This window comes from Parasteatoda tepidariorum, chromosome 4 (assembly GCF_043381705.1).
Source record: "Parasteatoda tepidariorum isolate YZ-2023 chromosome 4, CAS_Ptep_4.0, whole genome shotgun sequence".
NCBI classification, from domain to species: Eukaryota; Metazoa; Arthropoda; class Arachnida; order Araneae; family Theridiidae; genus Parasteatoda; species Parasteatoda tepidariorum.
In genome coordinates, this window is record NC_092207.1 from 87,958,637 (window position 1) to 87,979,840 (window position 21,204).

The 21,204-nt window shown below is 31.4% G+C and overlaps 1 protein-coding gene across 1 annotated transcript; it reads left to right on the plus strand.

Moving 5' to 3' along the window:
• The first annotated feature begins 10,633 nt into the window (after positions 1-10,633).
• Positions 10,634-11,065, plus strand: LOC107453879 (protein GVQW3-like). The gene has a single exon (XM_016070880.1). It carries the CDS (start codon positions 10,634-10,636, stop codon positions 11,063-11,065), a length of 432 nt encoding a protein of 143 aa, XP_015926366.1.
• The last annotated feature ends 10,139 nt before the right edge of the window (positions 11,066-21,204 follow it).

Below are 21,204 nucleotides of genomic sequence, written 5' to 3' on the forward strand. Positions count from 1 at the left end.
TGAAACTCAGCTGATAAGAGCTAAATAATTTGTACTAGGAGAAAGTATAAAGATTTCTTATGAAATTGACTAAACCATATCCATTTTTTTTGTAGTTTTCGGTTTTGAAAAATAATCTGCAGAAAAATGTGTATGAAGATAATTAAAGTAATTTAAAACCATTGTATAAACCGGTTTTTAAAATTCTCAATATCTTTTAAGCCTGTTTGAGTTCTCCCGAGGCGATACTAGAAAGTGCGTATCAATCAATCAATTTATAGAATCAAAAAATCAATCTATGGAACGGACACAATGCAAGAATCTTAACCCAGTACTAGTTTGTCAATTTCCTAAGAAATGTTTAAAGAGTTCTTCTAAAAACTGTAATAAACGTAATGGACAGTTAAATTTAAATAAATATTTCACTGAGAAAAAAAGCACGCTTAAGATTACCAAAATATGGTAAAATTTACCGTGTTTCTTTCTCTGTGGGAATACCAAAAAGCTCCGTAGTTTATATCGAAACATTTTGGAAATGATATTTGTTAAAATTAGCAATAAAATATAGTTTTATTATAAATGATAAAATTTGTCAAATTTGGTAATTATATCATACCTTAGAGCATGGCATTAAAACCATTTATTAGGCTAAATTCACTTTACAGTTTTGCATTTTATGCTAAATGTGGGAAAAACGAGCTATAATTTTGAAAGCCAGAATTTTCAGGAAACCGTTACCATATGAACGAAAAAATGTCCCGTGTGTTTTGGTTTTACTGATCAGATTTTTTTTACCAGTCATTTCCTTACAGTAATTTTACTAGAATTTTTCCTCTGTGTAGATAGTGCGTATGGTAAAAGACAAGTAATAGAACGAAAACAATGCAAAAACATTAATCCAAAACCAATTTTTTGATTTCCTAAGAATAAGAATTTCGTTAGGGTATCTATGCCTCTATAAGGGCATAGATGCCCTGACGAACTATAATAAAAATATTGAGAAATTTTATTCGAAAAATATTGTAATATATATATTTACAAATATCTTAATCCATATTGTTACTACGACTTATATAAATGTTATCGGAAATTATTATGAAGTGAAAATTTTATTGTTTTGAACAAAATATTTTCTGTTTTTTTTTTATGTGAAGAATATAGAATTTGTTAAACCGAAGTATTAATTTTTTAAAAGTGCACTATTAATTTTTATTTTGTGTAACTTCTTTAAATATTTTGTAAGAGCTATACCAATATTTATCTGCTTAAATTCTTTTTTTAGAATTAAAATAATTGTCATAAATTTAAAATTTTAGTGTTATTTAACATCAATTGATAGTTTCTTTGGCTGAATACTTTTCGGTTGCCACCTTCACCGACTCCTCTGTACACTACTGTAGTGTCTTTAGTATTATTACGTCACATTTGTATTAACTAATGGTATTTTACAACAAAATGTTACTAAAAATGCCTGAGTATAAAAATGTATATTCAATGTTTTTCTACTCAATACTTCATAGCAGCATTTCTATAAGTGTGTGTTCGATTGGTGAAATGAAAGTACGCATTAAAATGGTTTCAATTATTTTATTTATAAATAATTACTGTACAACATGGAAAATATCTTTTGGATTAAAATACGTGTTTCGCTTATATTTTTGGCAAAAATAATGCCTCAGACATTATTTTTTTTATCACACACCAGTTTTTCAAATATTCAAATTTTACCTTGACGGCTTTACGCATTTTAGAAGTACACTACAGCAATTTGCAGTAGTATCGTCGGCGAATTTGTGACCATTTTCATGTTCTTGGTGACCTAAACCTTATCCTCCTTCCAGACGTTTTTAGGCTCTAGAGGAGCATGGAAGCGAGACATCCAATATTTGACTAAAAATGTGACGATTTTTTCCAACATAAACGATACGTGATGGAGCATTTTTGTTTTAATGTATGAATCATTCGCTTTTATTTGTAAAAGAACCACATTGTTTTACACCACACACGGCTCTTGGCATTTCCGGCAAAATTAAATTCCTACTGTATTTTAGCATCCAAATAGAGTCTCCGTGCTGCCATCTAGTGTAGCAGAAACTAGACGTCCAAATTAACATGGCCAACGGTATCTCACCCATTGTGGTGGTCCTGAAGAAGTGGATACCACTTCTGGAGAACGCACTAGGTCTGCTCATCGGGAAGACTGATTGTGCAGCTCATAGAAAAGAAAATAAAAAATAAAAAAACTTTAAAAATTGTTTTAGCATATAAAGCACCATGTAGAAAAATCATATCAACGTATATTCAGTTTATTAGCTTCTAAATATATATTCATTTAAATTATTTGAACTCCCTTAATAGATTATTTTAAATAATTTTTAAAAATACATTGATGTTGCAAAATTTTTATATAAAGACGCATACTTTTAATTTAATTTGCTCGCTTATAACAAAAGAACTGTAGAAAAGCAATTTTAAAGTCATGAGTTTTCATTCAAATCTAATCAAAAGTATTTGATGAAAGAATATTTTAAGCTCGTTGTTTTCCTCTACGATAAAGGGCAAAGAAATAAATTTTTTTCATTTATTTTTGTAAAATTTAATCCATGCAGAAACATTTTTACGCATAATAAGCACTTAAACAACGTATTTTAAAACCAAAAACTCACATAGCAATAATAATGGTCTTTCTTTCATTTTTATGTAAATTTAAATATTTAAGCAGCTTACATTTAAATAAAAATTAATTTCTTTTCTTTAGATCCTTCTTAATTTATACATTCCGACGGTTTTGAATAGAAATTTAATAAAATGCTCTTCACGGTTTATTTTATGTTATAAAAAAATTACGCGAGCAAAAATAATGTTGAGTTTGGAAAAACGAATGATTTTTAGTTTCATCACAAAATATTATATTTTTTTGAAATTAATTCTAACGTATCAAAAATATAATAACATTATTAAATTATGTTTTTAAGGTGAGTTAAGTAAATATTTTTTTAGAAGAAACATTTATTTTTTCTGACAAAATACGTCCTTTTTAAAACGCATGCAGCAAAGATTAATGATTATGTAGTGAATTTTATCATATTGTGAATAACAAATGAAATTTATCTCAAACTTAATTTTAATTTCACTTTTTAATTAAATAATTAATAATTTAATAATAATAATTAATTAATAATAGTTGCCATACTCAGTAGCTACAATATTCTTGTCAGTTCTATAGAATTAAGGATGAATAAAGAGATGTAAAAATTTCATTTTTGTATGAAAAGAAATTAAGTATTATTTTAAAATTGCAAATTGTTTAAGTAAGCATTTTCTTCAATTTTAAAATTCAAGTTATTTTAATTTCCAAAAGGGAAAGGAAATTTGATCGCTTACGCTTAATTTATGAAATTGAGCTCTTTCAAAAAACTTTTTCTAAAACTATTATTCAGTATTTAAACAAAAATAAAGTTTCTGGATTTTTAAAGAATAAAGTTTCACATGGCATTTCCGTAAAACGGTAATTTTTTTTTATGTCTACAGGCCCTCAATTTCCATCCAATGTTTAAATTCTTACATGCATTTAACAATATGTGAATGACTAGCCCTTCATGTAGGATATTTACCAATACAAATATGTTTGCTGATTAATTATATGATGATGCGTGATTTTTGAGGATATGCCTTAAATTTTGAGTTAGTGATTTATTTAATCGCAAATCGAAAATGCGACTGAAACAGCTGCTATAAATAATGTTTTCATGTAATGGAAATTACATACGCTATGTTATTTCTTTTATCTGTGATAGTTATTTTATCTGAAAATTTGACGAGTTAAAAACAAATTCATTTTTAATTATGGAGCAAACATAATTCGAAACCACATAAGCACATCATGAAAAGCAACAAACTATCAAAGTTCGAAAAATAATTTTATGTTGCTGGCATATTTTAATTTAGTATTTATTAATTGCACTTGCAATAGTTTTAAAACGTTTCAAATTTCATCCAATAACATCAGTATTAATTATAAATACAGATTAATTCTAAAAATTGAAACTTCAAATATATACTTAAATTTAATTACCTTATAAACTTTAATTTGAAAAGCAAAGAAAAACCATAAGAATATTAAATATTTAAATTCATTAAAAACAATTTCCAAATAAAAGATAGTAATAAGTTTTCTTTTCAATTTTTAGACAATTATAAATTCTTGTCAGGAACAGATGTTTCAAACTTTTGTCATGCTTAGACAAAACAGCTATTGTTAAAGTACCTGTCAGAGATTTCTGTCTTCATTTTATTCTTAGAAATAAGACTTAAATTACTTGAAATAAAATATATTACTATATCAAGTAATGAGTTTTATTAAATTAAGAATTTCAAAGGTAGAAATTTAACTAATTTCTAATTAAGAAATGTATTTTAAATCTCTGATAGAAAAATGTATATTTCACAAAGAAAAAAAAAGAAATATTTATAGAGTTGCATTAAAACAACGCAAGGATTTCTAAATTATTAATTTTTGGTTCAAATACCATATAAGGATAAATAAATAACTATGATCAATTGGAAATTAAACTAAACTATTATCTTATATTGCTATTATCTTATACATATGACTATTATCTTATCTATATTATATTATTATCTTATAATATTTATTGAAGTATAATTAGAAGACACCAAAAAATTAATGAATGATTAATCAATAAAAAAATTAATGTATCCCACGACAAAAGCCTTGATTTCTTTTCTATATAAATTCTTGTAAGCAGAGAAATGATTGTGGGAATTTTAAATTGGTTATGCTGACATTAATTTTCAAGATATGGGTCAAAGAGATGTTTGTTATGAGATTAATTATAAAGATAATGGTTGCTTCATATTTATTCATGAAAATATATTATTTATGAAAACCTTGATTAAGCGCAGATATTGGTTATGACGTTATTGAATATAAGTATGTAACGTTAAAAAAAATCATAAGGTATAACAAGTATATCGGGTAAGGCGGGGAATACCGGGTAGCTAAGATTTAAAGGTCTGTTTGAGATTGAAGATGGAAGGTCTGTTTACCTCAGCACAGTAAAACCGGGAATACATGTTAGCACTATGAGAAATTTCGAAATAACTAGAATTTATGAGAAAAAGAAGTAGATATTTCTATTTTAAATGATAATTTAAGAAGAGGTATGCATGTAATTTACATGCGATGTAGTCAGGGCTGAACTCAAACAGAAGAAGAGAGAGACAATTGTTTCGGAGTGGGAAAAGGAGAAAATTAAAATTCTTTATAAAATATATAGTGTGTGTTTATTAATAGTGTTTCAAAATAAAATGGAAGATAATTTCTTTATATCCATATGACGGCTACAAATTTGTATGAAGAGTCTTCAAAAAGTCTACCAAATATAAAAATAAGGCTTTTTGTGCTTTGGAGAATGGTGCTGGCAATAAATTTTGTCCTGGGGCCTGTAAAGCTTATATTCAGCTTTGAATGTAGTTATCTTTTTCCTTCACTGCTCTGCTGCTTTCGTTGGTTCAACATAGGCACACATCAATGTGGGGAGGGGTGTAGCCGAACCGGGTTTATCCTGAGGGAAGAGATTATTGAAACGAAACAGAACAGTGCTATTTATCGGTCTAAATTTTAATTGTTTCTTAGAGTATGAATCTTTGGTAAGAGTGTAATAAGCTCGACTAAAAATAATTTTTATGACTCTACTGACCAATAAATGAAAGTAGCTAAAAAACAAAAGAACATTAGAGAGTTGAAGAGGTAAAACAAACTTATCTCGCAAATTAATCAACAACAACACGACAATATGGTCGGTTCTTCTTGATCAGTAAATCTGAGTTTACCTGCTAAAAGAAAGAACTAATTTCGCCAAAATAAAGGAACACGATTTTACTCCACTCTCCCTTAATGAATACGAGCATACAACATGAGTTTTTGACATTTGAAAATTCTCAGTTTTTTTCGTGGTGCAGAGTTATTTCCTGTTAACACCAAGTGTAGTAAAGTGCTTCATAACATCTGATTACCTGCGTTAACTTGGTACGCCCGAACCTTCTGAAGATACCTGATGTATCTTTTGAAGAAATTCAAGGTGAACGATCTCTTGGGTGTAAAGATCCTATGTATGTTTTGCAGTTATTTAAAGTGAACGAACTCTTGGATGTAAGGACCCTATGTATGTTTTGGAGTTATTTAAAGTGAACGAAATCATAAATGAATAGATCCTATATATTTTCTGGAGTTATTCAAGGTAAACGAACTCATGAACGGACCCTATGTATGTTTTGGAGGCATATAAAGAAAACGAACTTCTGAATGTATGTACCCTATGTATGTTGTGGAGATATTTAAAGCGAACAAACTCATGGATGCATGGACCGTATGTTTTGGAGGTATTTAAGGTGAACGAACTCATGGATGTATGGACTCTATGTATGCTTTTAGCTTTGAGAGTATTTAAAGTGGTTCTAGTCTGGTTTAGATAAGGGAATATTATCAAGTAAATAAAAGTGCGATAAATTATTGCTTTCTGATTTTAGAGATAGGTGAAAAGTTTAATTTTTAAAGATTTATTTTTATAAGACTTTATTATTTCCCAAGTTAAAAGTATTTAAAATAAAAATGAAGAACAAATTATTTCTGATAAACTTTCTAATTATAGTGCTTTTTAAATATACACATGATCAGAACTGAATACTTTTTCTATTTAATAAACCAAGTTAAAAACTTCTTGATTCTAGAACTCAGTAAGAATATATATAAACCTGAAGTTGAGTAGATCTAAATAAGAGTTGATAAACGTCACTTATTTCTTAACTTATTACAAGTTTAAAAAATTTAAAACTTTTCCTCATTAAAAGCTAACCTCTAATGTTTCTAGGAAACATTAGAGGTTAGCATTTATATGACTATTTAAATGCTAACCTTTATTGTTTACAATTTTTGAAGTAACATTTATTTAATGAATCATTAAAATATAATTTAAATCAAAAATAACCAAATTTGTGATAAAACTCGCTTGTTTGGTAAACAATAATTTATAAAAAAAATAAAAAAGACGATACTTATTTTCTACAAATATATCTATAAAAAATTCAAATTTATCAATGATTAATAAAAGTTAACATTATGTCCAAAAGAATTGATGAATAATTTTTATTTATTCTAATGATTTATTCCGAAAAATAAAGTTGCTTATCAATCGAATACAAAGCAATTTATGTTTGTCCGATTTATCTTTTTTAGTTTTGTTGACTCGTTTTTAGTCGTTATTTTTCCCAAATAAAGGTTCTTAGAAAAACAGCAACACAATGCTTAGCTACATAGGGAATTGCATTTCTGTTTGTTACCTCTTACTCGATTTTATTCAAGTATTTTCTTCAGAATGTTTAGACTTGAAAAAGAGATACAAGGTGAGGACTTCATAGGAATTTTCAATTTGTAAACAAGAATAATATGTACTTTAAGAAACATTTAAAGTTTGTTAATAATGCTAATTAGTACAATTTATATACAGATATACAGAAGAAAAGAATGAATATTTTATGTCACATTTTAGTTGATTCGATTAAAATAGTTTTACAGTTTATTATTTCCGCAATTTTGAGAATTTAAAATTTTGCTTCGCATTTATTTCTTGTCAGAAATTTTCCAAATGGTCAAACCTATAAATTTTTAACACTCATTGAACTGTTTGCATTACACTATTCACATCCTTGGCACTTTAATTTGCTGTCCAAAGATTTATTCAAAGGTTGTTGTCACACATTTTGTCACTTAGAGAACTGTTAAAATTTTCTTTTTAAAACTATGGTAAAATAACCGCTGCACTCTCTTCATCCGGTTGACCATAAAGTTTACGGTAAAGAACATTATTTAGCTATACGGTTTTGAAGCCTTTTACAACTAGTACGAGGGTTGCTATTTATATTTCTGGCCTTGGCAACAGTAAGTGTTGCTAGGCGATCGCAGACGATTTTAATCGAAAGTTTGATATTTTTAAGCATAAATTCAGCAGACGATTTACCATTATAGCTTCATTTGTGTTGTTGACAGTAAATTGAAAAGTTCTTCTCTTTCAAAAAATGGAATTGAATCGTGAACATTTTCGTGCCATTATTTTTCATAACTTTCGACGTGGATTGTCAAGACAAGAGTGCTTCGATGAACTTAATTCTTTATTCAGCGATAAAGCGCCATCCTACAGCACTGTAAAAAATTGGTATAACGAATTTAATCGTGGTCGATGTTCGATCCAGGACGAATCCCGTGCAGGTCGTCCAAAATCCGTTGTTGTGCCAGAAAAGATCGATGCTGTGCGTGAACTGATAAAGCAAGATCGTCATGTGACATACCGTGAGATAGAGGCGTCTTTGGACATTAGTATGACTAGCATCAATAAAATATTGCATGAACATTTGAGCGTAAAAAAAATTTGTTCGCGTTGGATCCCGCATAATCTGACAAACGCTCAAAAAAAGGCTCGTGTCGATTGGTGCAAGGAAATGTTGGAAAAATACGTTCAAGGTACATCAAAGGCTGTGTATAACATCTACACAGGTGACGAATCATGGATCTATGCATATGAGCCGGAAACAAAACAGCAATCAACTGTATGGGTCTTCCAAGACGAGGCAAAACCAACAAAAGTTGTTCGAGGAAGAAGCACATCGAAACAAATGATTGCCTGTTTCTTCGGCATTAACGGTCATGTGGCAACAGTGGCGTTAGAGCAACGCAGGACGGTCAATTCTGAATGGTACACGACCATTTGTTTGCCAGAAGTCATCGGAGAAATTCGAAAAAAGCAGAAGAACAGGCGAATCATTCTTCATCATGACAATGCGAGCTCTCACACATCGACTCAAACAAAGGCATTTCTGACGGAGCGAAAGATCGAACTGATGGGTCATCCGCCGTACAGCCCTGATTTGGCACCCAATGACTTCTTCTTATTCCCACACATCAAAAATAAATTACGTGGACAACGATTTTCGACCCCCGAAGAAGCGGTTGATGCATTCAAAACGCATGTTTTGGAGTTACCTCAATCGGACTGGAAAAAGTGCTTTGAAAATTGGCTCAAACGCAAAAGTGTATTGATCATCATGGAGAATATTTTGAAAAACAATAAAACCAATTTCTATCCTACATATTTGTTTTTTCATTATTAGGCTAGAAATATAAATAGCAACCCTCGTATGGTTAAAAAACCACGAATGCAAAACTATGTAGTTTTTTTTAACCATTCACACTTAGCATGGTTTCAAAGCCTTAAAAAAATTTATTTAACTGGACATTAGAGATAGTTTAACAGGTTTATGGTGCTGCCATCTATGCATGATTGAGTGTATCGTATTCTTATATTTCTGGGTCACAAATTGGGGAGCATCGGATACTGAAAACTAATCATGCGTTGAAAGGAATGGAGGAAATATTGTGGTGTCAACGCTGGGACTGGATATCCCCTGCTGTCGGTCATGAGATTGACAGATTTACCCTCTTGACTATAATACGTACCCAACTACAAGGAATTAAGTGGTCTTATTAGGAGGGACCAGTTGGTACAATAAAATTCTGGCTGTTTAACCGTATCAGTTGAAAGAAATTAATAAACGATTTTTCTCACAGTTAGCTGTTTGAAGACTATCTCATTTATGGTTATTTCACTTTATTGTTTGAATACGGTATAACAATAGCTAAATAAATTGTTATTTAACAATTTTTTTGAAAAATTTCTATTAGTGTAAATTACGAAGTTTCATTAAATTCGTGAATGTTTAAAGAGTAATGTATTCGATTTGAATTATATATCTCGCATACGGAAGCATGCGTAACATATTTCCTAACATTTTTTTGCTTCTTGCAATAAATAAAAATCATTAATATAGTCGGATCAGTAATCTTTTTGTATCACAACCTTGAATTAAGTGCAGAAAATCTATTTTCAGAGATTCTCTTTATATCTGCTACAGACATTCGTATAGAATTCTAAAACCGTTACACGGTTGCTAAATTTTTTGATTTTATTAAAATTTGTCATTATTTTTTTACAGTTTGCTTCCTTTCAGCACACTTGAGTGTGTAAAGCTAAGAAAAAGAGCCTTGGTATTAAATTAAGTAAATTAATAGCTAATACACGGATTTCGTAATTTTTCTTTTCGAAAACTATTCTAAAGTATACATGATACTCGAATTTTTGATTTCTTGATGATCTAATGGGTCCTGTGGAGCTCAGCCCTTTTGCCACACCCTCCGGACCATTTCCAAAACTTATTATTTTAGCCATGTACTACACTAAAAATTTAAAAAAGAACTTTTTATTTTAATGAAGCTCTATATTTGCAAAAATAAACAATTATTATTTTTTTATCATATTTGATTATCCTTAAAAACAGTTTATGATTTTTAATTAATAATTGCTTATCTTCACACTCTGGATAATACAGGGTTTGTTCGGAAAGTATTAGGACTGATTTTCTTCCGCCGCGACTGTACTTCGGAGCGTGTGCGCGCCGACTGGATTCGGTAGAGGTCGTTCCTAGCTAATGAACGAGCCGCTGTTCAGTTGTCTCCGAGTACCTGGAGAGTCAGGACAGGTATTTTCGCACGACGTGTTTCTGTGAGTGGTGCAAACCGAAAATGCAGCGTTCGTTAGAGCAGAGGTACGCGATTAAATTCTGTGTGAAACTCGGTAAATCTGCGACAGAGACGTTTGATATGATCAAGCAGGCTTACCCAGATGTTGATTTAGCAAGAAGTAGTGTGTTTCCGTGGCATCAGGCCTTTTTGGAGGGCCGGGAAGAGGTCGCCGATGAACACCGTGCTGGAAGACCCTCGACTTCGACAAACACCGGCAGTGTTACTCGTGTGCGCGAAGTTTTGAACTCAGTCCGTCGACTAAGTATTCACTTAATTGCCCAGATGTTAAATTTACCAAAATCTGTGGTTCATGACATTGTGACGGAGCATTTGAACATGCGCAAGGTGTGCGCGAAGATGTTTCTAAAAGTGCTCACTGACGACCAGAAATGGCGGCGAGTGGAAGTGTGCCAAGAAAATTTGAACGTGTGAAAGTGACCCCCAATTTTTGAATAACGTAATCACAGGTGACGAATCATGGATCTTTGAGTATGATCCCGAGACAAAGAGGCAATCTTCCGAGTGGCACACGTCGGCGTATCCTCGCCCAAAAAAGGGAAGAATGAGCAAATCCAAAGTGAAAACGATGCTCATTGTCTTTTTTGACATCAAAGTCATCGTCCACCATAAATTTGTTCCGCCTGGACAAAGTGTCAACGCCAAGTTTTACGTGGAAGTGCTCAAGAGACTCAAACGAAGGGTCAATCGGGTTCGACAAGACATCGCAGCCGACTGGAAGTTGCACCACGACAACGGCCCGGCTCACACCACCTATCTTGTGAACAGCTACCTGACCAAGGCCGGCATCCCAACGCTTCCGCAGCCGCCCTACAGCCCAGATGTGCCCCCCGGTCATTTTTTTGCTTCCTCGCCTGAAAAGGCCGATGAAAGGCAAGCATTTTGAGACGACAGAGGGGATCCAAGCAGCATGCACCATGGCTCTCAAGGCTATTCCGAAAAATGCCTTCCGTGACGCCTTCAATGCTTGGATAGCACACTGGCTGCGCTGCATCGACGCAGAAGGAGCCTATTTTGAAAGTTTTTAAAGAATTGTAACGATTGGCTCAATAAATTTTTTTAAATTGACTCAGTCCTATTACTTTCCGGACAAACCCTGTATAATAATTGGTCAAAAGGATAATAATTATTTCCTACTATGATTCATCATAAACTAGAGTTGCTTTTATTTGTTCTTTCATTGAACTGCGTCATTATGTTTGTGTTTATGTTGATCGCAAGATAGAGATGTCTTTCTCGATTGTTATAATTCCTAATAAAAAGATTTGTTTTTAATAAGTGTCTTCCATTAAATCTTCATTTACAAAAGGCAATAGCTATTCCGTGTTCATTTGAGCGAGACTTAGGAGCCAAAGAAATTGAGTTGAAATTAACATAAGTGTCTGTTACACTATATAAAACTCCTACAAATTTTCTAAACTTATGTCAATGGCAAAGTATTTTTATCAGAACCGTGGCTAGTGATGCCAAGAAGTACAATAGGAAAAGACTTGCCTTAGGTAGGTTTGGAACTCATGTCACCCACGTCAAAAAATACATTTTTTTTCCTGAGATATCTTAGCCTTTTAAATAAGGATTAGAAAAATTAAAATTTTTATATTTGGAAAAAGAATGTAGCTACCTAACTCTGAAATTTTGTTTTAAAATCATATTGTTTAAAAATCACTCCTCTTATCACAAAAAAGTATTAAAAATTGTAAATTTCAAAAATTAAAGATATAACTGATTTGATTAATTAAAAATTGATTAAGGTTATAACGTGTTTTATCTGTTTTAAAGATATTTAAATTACCTATTTTTATTAAGAGCTCTTTTACTTCACTATCATGAACTTCATTTTGAAATGAAGTGTTTGACTTCTTATTTTCGATGCCTTTTTGTTCTTAATAATCTTTTAATGATGAAGAATTATTTGATAATTTAATCTTTTCTCAATGCTAAAACTTTCTTTTAACAAAAAATGAGGATATATTGAAAAGGAAATCAAAGTTATTTTTCAGAAGTCTAAATCAGCCAAATGAATATTACTAAAAAGCCTTTCTAAAAATGCTTATTTCAAAATCATGTTTATTTAACTTAGTCAGAAAAATAGGCAGAATTTCTAATATAACTAATGTTACTAAACGTCTGCAAATCTTGAGGCCAATTCTCGAAATTAATTGATTCTCAAAGTCAAAATTAATTGATCAATTAATTTTGACTGCAGAATATAATATGATATTACAAAACTGTGTAGTGATGAAATTGAGTTTGATGAAAATGGTCCTGTACCCCATATTAGATATCAGTTTAAAAAATTATCTTTGTAGCACATATAGATTAATATTTTCCATAAATATATAGGTGTTCTCAGAACGCAATTTTTTTTAAGAAAGCTCCACTGATTTGATTTATCCTCAAATCATGGTATATAAATCTGGCCACTATAAGTTTAACCCCTATAAAAACCATCAAATAAACCTACTATAATTTCGTGTTTTAAATATTTTGAAAAGCTATATCGAGTAGAGTAAACCTCTTTTATACTGTAAAACATTCCGGATTGAGATAAAAAATACCGGTATTCAGGGTGCCAGTACTTTTTACCGTAAAATCCATTTTTACTGGAACATGTTACGGAGAAATAAATCTGATATACCATTACTTTTACAGTGATAATTACTTTAAAAGCACTGAATCACTCGAATTAAATAAACACTGCAAAAATTACGGTCTATTACTTTACAATAAAAATGAATTTTACTTTAAAAATATATTTTACTATAAAATGGATTTCATAAATAATGCACCCAAAGTACTGATGCTTTATACAGGTACTTATAGAAGTAAAGAAAACATCTCTTTTACTGTAAAAAAATCCGGATAAACATAAAAAGTATCGACATTCAGGGCGCCAGTACTTTTAACCGTAAAATTCATTTTCACCGGAACATGTTACGGAACAAAAAATTTGATTTACTAAAATTTTTACAATAATTGAATTGATTTGAATGTAGGGTTTAATGGCACAAGGTCCACTAAAGGACATGCTGCACCAAACAATCGGTTTCAAAACGAATCATGGGTTAAAAGCTTCCTGCTACTTTTTCTTACAAGGACTATATATACCGTAACAAGAGTATTCGAATGTAAATAAAATCAGCTAATACATAACTATAAAACGAAATAAAACAGGATCAAAACGTGAATAAAATCAGATAAAAGTGTAAATAGTATACAACAGTTATATACAGTATAAAATACCAATTGCGCGTAGAAACGAAAAAATGTTAGGATGATGGGAGTCAACTAACAAATCCTGCAGAGTTAAAATAGAACTACCAAGAAAGGTAAGACGATAAACGTTAAAACATAGGCAAATAGTTAAAATATGATGAATAGAGAGCAAAAAATTACAAGAGTTGCACTGGGGAGGCGGTTCTCCAAACAGTAAATGTAGATGTGTCAAACGAGGGTGGCCGATTCGGAGACGAGTTATCTTAACATCTGCGTGACGTAGACGTAATGTAGGTAAAGAGTTTATATCTGGTTTAACTGAGTGCAGTTTGTTATCAATTTTAAGGTCCCACTGTTGTTGCCAGAGAGATAGTACAGCCTGCCGAATATGGTGTTTTATGTCTGAGAAAGGTATGGTGGTTGCTGAAAATAGTGGTATCTGATCATGCAGCCAAATCAGCCAAGTCGTTCTCTGCTATCTGCTATCGTTCTATACCGACGTGACTTGGTACCCAGCAGAATAAAATATTGAAACCGTTATTGTGAAGAGTCATCAACAAATAATTAATGAAACATAAAATTGGGTGAGTATCACTGCGAAAATTTTTCAACTGGTGCAAAACACTCATACTGTCTGAGTATATGCAATACTTCCTTGTAGAGCACGCCGAAATCCCCCGCAATACCAAGAGGATGGCAACAGCTTCAGCAGTAAAGACGGAGCAAATATCAGGGATTTTGTAGCTATAGGCATCATCAGCGACGATGACACCACAACCGACATATCCCGCAGATTTTGATCCGTCAGAAAATACAGGCGTATACTCAGTATACTGGTGACGATGAGAAGTGAAGAGTTGCTGATACATACTGGGTGCAAAATTAGACTTATTGTATATCATAAAAGGCTAATCAAACTGATAGGGGGAGATGGTCAATGGAGGTATGAGAAAATGATCCACTGATTGCGATGGTAGTTCACAAATGTCGAAAGTTTGGATGAATGTACGAACGCGAGCATGAAATGGTCGGATATGAGAAGGTCTAGCTATCTATAGTCTCTCCAAGCTTGATGAAGTTATGTCACGCCTTAGAGGATGTGATTTACTAGACATGAGATGATAATAATATGTCAGAGAGAGCTGCATGCGACGCAGATCAAGAGGTAATTGTTGGCACACGACATACAAACTTTCTACTGGACTGGCGCGAAATGCGCCGCTGCATATACGTAAAGCCGTATGATGCACTGTGTCCAAGCGTTTCAAATTAGAAGATGCAGCAGTGCCATAGACCATGCAAGCGTAGTCAATACGCGACAGTATTAATGCTTTGTATATTCGAGGTAAGGCGATACGGTCTGCCCCCCAAAACTTATTTGACAGAACGCGAAGCATATTCATTACCTTTTCACAGCGTTTTCTCAATTGTTTAATATGAGGGAGGAAAGTCAGCTTCTTATCAAAGATTACACCCAAAAATTTGGTTTCCTCAACAATAGGTATTGCAGTGTTGTTGATGAGTATAACAGGGTCGTTATGTAACCTGTAAAGTCGACAAAAATGTATGCATGAACTTTTGGTGGGTGAAAGTGTATGACCATTCTGATTACACCATTCTACAATTTTGTTAAATGTTAGTTGAAGCTGACGCTCTAATACTCTCATGTCAGATCCTGCACATGAAATATTCAGATCGTCAACGTAAAATGTGCCAAAAACAGTGGGTGGAAGTGTGTGTAAGATGAGAGAAATGTGAATGTTGCAAAGTACGACACTCAAAACGCTACCTTGTGGAACACCTTCAGATTGAACGTATAGGTCAGAAAATTTATTGCCAATTTTAACTCGAAAATATCTTTGTCGCAATAAGTTTTTGATAAAAATAGGTAGAAAACCACGGAGGAACATGTCATACAAAGCCTTAAGAATACCGTATCGCCATGTCCGGTCGTAAGCCTTCTCAAATATAATTTCATATAAATAATTGATATAATTTTTGAAATAATAATTACCATAAAATCACCGAATCACTCAAAATAAATAAATATATCTGTAAAAATTACGGTATATTATTTTACTGTACAAATAAGTTTTACTGTGAAATGGATTTTACGAATGATGCTCCCAAAGTACTGACACTTTATACCATGATTTGAAAAGGATGTTTTTGCTGTGTATTTGTTTGATCGTGATAATTAAATGAAGGTAGTTGAAACCGTATTCAAAATATCCATTTCTTTCTGCGAACGGCTTCTCGAGAAATAATTTATAATGGTAATTAAAGTTTCATTCTGTAATATGAACTGGAAGACTCTAATACTCACTTCAGTCATTGTTTGGGTCAATAAATTCTATCTGAGGAAAATATACAAAGTAATTGCATTATTATTCCATGGTCTACTTTTTTACGATATGATTTTATTTTTATTTAAAATGAAATAGTTAAGCATTGTACCTATAACAATATTACATGATTCAAAATTATCTAACTAAATATCTATCTAATCTGGAGTTAAATATTTAATTAGCCCAGTAAACTAAATTGTGCACCAAATTCAGTTGAATTATTAATTTAATTCTTAATTGAAATACACAAATAAAGCACTACAATGTTTAAAAACAAATCCTATTTTATTTATTTCAATTAACTGAAATTATTCGTATTTATCTCGAATCGTAATTTAGAAAAAGTTTTCGTTTAATTTGCTGAATTTTTTTTTCAATTAACCATAAAGCAAAATATATTTAAGAACTTAATTCATTTAAAATTTTTATTTTCTACTAGTCTCAAAAGAGAACACAGGCATTAAAATGCAAGCATTACACATTTTTATTTTACTCTTATTTAAAATACAATTTTGAAAATATCACTGAATAATAAATGTGGCCTTTTATTGTAAATATTTTTATTTATTTTTCTTTTTTAACTTCATCGAATTTTTCAACAAAAACAAGTCGAGAGAGTATTTTGAACGTGATGACATAATTTATTTTCTACTTTAGAATTATTATTTTCCTTATAAGTATTATTATTTTCCTTATAAGTATTATTATTTTCCTTATAAGTATTATTTTTAGCTTGACATTGCGATAGATTTCTTTCAAAAAAGATTATCTTTATTTTAGGAGAAGGGATTTATTTTAATCGGACTATCTTCAAATATTTTTTTCGGTGCCAGATTATCTCAAATATAGACTCATAAAAATAGACTCATAAAATTTGTAATTTTTTCTTATATTTCCCAATTTTAAGCGAGGTATATTTGAGTTAAAAATAGCAAGTTACCAAGCATTTGTCTTTGCTTCATTATTTGTGACAAAGGTATATTTCTCTTTCTTTGCAATTCTTAACATCATTAGGACATTTATTTACTTTTCCAATATATGTATATGCAAACTCTGAATTTATTTAAAGCACTTGAAGTTATTCATTTTTCTTGAAAAAGACAGCTAGTAGTTTAAAATGGAAATTTCGAGGAAAAGCAACACATTTTTAAGTAAATATTTTAAAAAATAATAATAATAATAGTATTAACGTTGAAAAATGAATACATATTTTTCATGTTTTTGATAACATGGATGCAATTTATATTTGTTTGAAAAATAATATAGTTCACTAAATAACTGAAAATTTTCTTATTCAATCAAAATCATTCGTTGCTGTTATATACAGGCTGTCCCAGTTTCATTGGAACAAATTTTAAGGGGAGGTGGGACATCACAAGGATTCAGAATTGCATAGCAACCCATGGTCGGAAAATTCCTATGAAAGTAGTATGACAGGTACAAGAAACAAGGAGACACAAGACTGAGATTATCTGAAATATTTATTGGTCAAAGTGGAAAAATACGTATGCTGCCGTAGATTATATGTAAAAATGCCACAAAAGATGACCGAAATGTCCACCAATTCTAGAGATACATGTGTTACACCGTTTGGCCATTTATTGGTGAACACGCTCAAATACAAGTTGGTTTTGTTGGACATCAGCAGCAGAGCAGAACGATTCCTAGAACTAGATCCATTTCAGAATCTACAGGTGTTGCGTACATGGCACTTTTCAGTTCACCAGGAAAAAAAATCCATGGTGCATAAACCAGGAGAGCGTGGTGGCCTGGGAGCTGGTCTACCATGCTAAACTCATTCTGTGAACAACAGCCAGCGGCAAACGAGAACGTTTTCGATCATGAGCTGCTATGCAAATCTGAATCCATGTGATGTTCCTAACCTCCCTTTAAAATTTGTTCCAATAATTCTAGAACAAAGCCTTGGTGGCTCAGGGATAGAGTGTATGCCCTCCAATGGGAAGAACCGGGTTCAAATCCGAGCGATGGCTGGTCGATACGTCTTCCGTATCCGACTTGCACCGACCACAGTGCTGACGTGAAATATCCTCAGTGGTAGACAGATTATGGGTTAGAGTCCTTTTGCCATCTAGTTAACCGCGGATGATTTTCGTGGTTTTCCTCTCCATGTAACGCAGTTGAGGGTTAGTTTAATCAATAAGTCTTCCACGAAGGCTAATTTCTCCCAATACTTGATCCAGGAGTTTCCTTTTCTTCCAGATTGGGTTCAAAATAACAAGGCTACGGAGCTGAATATTAGTAATCGTATACCCGAAATTGGGTCGGCTGATCTACGACGGTTATAAAATAAAATAATTCTTGGACAAGCCGTGTTGGCTCAGAAGATAGAGCGATCACCTCCTAATGAGGTAAGTTGGGTTCGATGGCTGGTTGAAATTAAATCTGCCTTCGGCGTCACCGATGCGTCACCGGCGGCATTGCCTTAAATATTCTCAGTGGTAGACGGATCATGAGTTACAGTCCCCTTGCCATCAGACTAACTGTGGGAGGTTTACATGGTTTTCCTCTCCACATGACGCAAATGCGACTCTGTTCCTTCGAAAAGAAATTTCACCTAATACTTGATCAGGAGTTCCCTTTTGTTCTGGATTGGGTTCAAAATTAAAAAGCTGAACATTAGTAGTCGTAAACTCAAAAATTTGACCGGCAGTTCAACGACTGTTTTAAAACGAAATGTTCTAGTACATCCTGTACATAAAAATTTATTTTTTTAATCTTTCTACCATACCAGAAGATTTACTCTACTCTTTGTTCTTGTTTTATCATAACTACGTTGTTTAGTTATTCATAATTTTGAACAAATGTATGCAACAAAACTTCATAAGTTTTTGCTTCAATTCCTTAGTCTTTAATCCTTACTTCGCTATGGTTTGGGAATCTCTATTAATTCTTATTTCCAATTTTGTTACATCTTCGTTTTTCCTTTTAAACCACTTTGTCTCATCTCAATTTAAAAATAAGTGTACTTGTTCTCCAATACTTAATCTTCTCTTTTACTTCTTTTAAATTTTATCACACTAATTTACTACAGTTAATTATAATAACGTGTTCTTGTTGTCATTTAATAACACGTTAATTTCCTGATGTACGTTAAATTCTTGTCAATTGTCATTTTTGAGCACTGTTAAAAATTCCGGATCAAATTATGGTAAAAAGTACCGTCAATCACTGTCCCAATGAAATTTGCATAAAAAAAATTATTTCTTTTCAATAAAAATATTTTTTTCAAACGGAGATAAAAGATGAGAAAAAAATGCTTGAAATTCTCAACCTTGAAATCTATTAACCCTAAAGATTAAACAAAAATAAAATTAATATAATTTATAAACATAAGTAATTAAATTAAATTTATTCTTATGAACAAAATTTAGTACTTTTTCTAATTACAAAGAATTTATTTCTTGGGTAAATGGCTAATTACGATTTCCCTTACTCTTGATATTTTCTAATAAAGAATTAAAAGTAGTTATATATTTTGCTCTGTTACGTAAATATAATAATTATTATTATTATAATGTGTAAATCCAGAAAAAGATTTTATAAAGAATATCTTAGTGTATCACGCTATTCTCACTAATTTCGGCTAATGAATCTTGATGTAAAATTATAGTTTATGTGGAATTATAATTTTTCTGAGAGAGTTAGATATAGTATTTGTCAAATAAGAAATTTGAAGGCAACTTAATTTAATTTTACGTAGCTTGAAAAATGTTAACAATTTTGTATTTTTAAAAAAGGCACCCAAAACGAAGTTATAAAATATTTTTCACTTGCCTTTATTCCATTCTAGAAAATATCTATAATACAAGATGAGTTTAACGTTATTCACGATTGAGTAATTCCTTGATAAAATTGTTCTGCTATGAAGTGATTCTTTAAGTTTGAGTCACCTCAAAGTGTTATTTACACAAAATAAGCAAGAATTTTTACAGAAAATTTAAAAATTTCTCTGACAGATTTGTATAAAAATAACCAGAATATAAAGATATTGTTTAATTTTTTATCTGATACAAAATAATAGTCACACACAATACACAATTTTTTTTACTGTTCACACTTGTTATATTTATCTTCCTCAAATTTACACCGAGAGAAAAGTATAGCCAAAACTACCAGAGAATAGTCAAATTAACTATGGGAACACCAAAAAGATCGGTAATTTTTATCAAAGCACTTTAGTAATGATTTTGTTAAAATAAATAACATATGGCTTCATAATGAGTGATAAATTCTGGTAAATGTGTTAAAATTTGGTAATTTTATCGTAGTATCTTAGAGCATGGCATACTAAATGAGTGGTAATAAAAACTATAAAACTTTGAAAACCTGATTTACCATACTAATTGAGAAGTTACCCAATGATTGGTTTAAACTTAGTAGTTTTTTATTACCAAAATTATGTTTTTTTACCAGAAATGTCATTAACATTCAGTAGTGTAGATTTACCAAAATGATTTTCCTTGTGTATCAATAAGTAAATATGATAATATTTTTATATTGGATATTTAAGAGACCATTCATAAAAATGAAAAAACGAGCGAAAAAGTTTGTAAGAAATATTTAAAACTAGGAGGCTTCGCCCCCTGATCGCTGGCGCTCACCAACCCCCGGAACTGCTTTCACAGTTCATTTCGGATTGCTTCGCAATCCAATGCTCGCTTTGCTCGCTCATTGGATACGTTCTTAACGTATAGTTTTTGTATACTTTTTGAATACTGAAGTTCCGAAAACTTTTCACTGTAGAAAATTCTAAACCTGTACATTTCAATATTCATTTGAAATTGCAAACAGTTCAGATATTTTTCTTAATCACACTATTCTAAATTTCAGTTGTTAAGAAAAGAAACTGTTGTAAGTTTTGTTTTAAAGTCTTTCCCACCAGAGGGCTAAAACCATGTGTTGTAAAACAATATGAAATAGTACTGAACGCCGGATGTAAAGCATCGGCTTCGATGAAGATAATTTTGT

What these genes read in the sequence shown, in the direction of transcription:
- LOC107453879 (XM_016070880.1), top strand. Translation starts at nt 10,634, where the DNA reads ATGCAGCGTTCGTTAGAGCAGAGGTACGCGATTAAATTCTGTGTGAAA.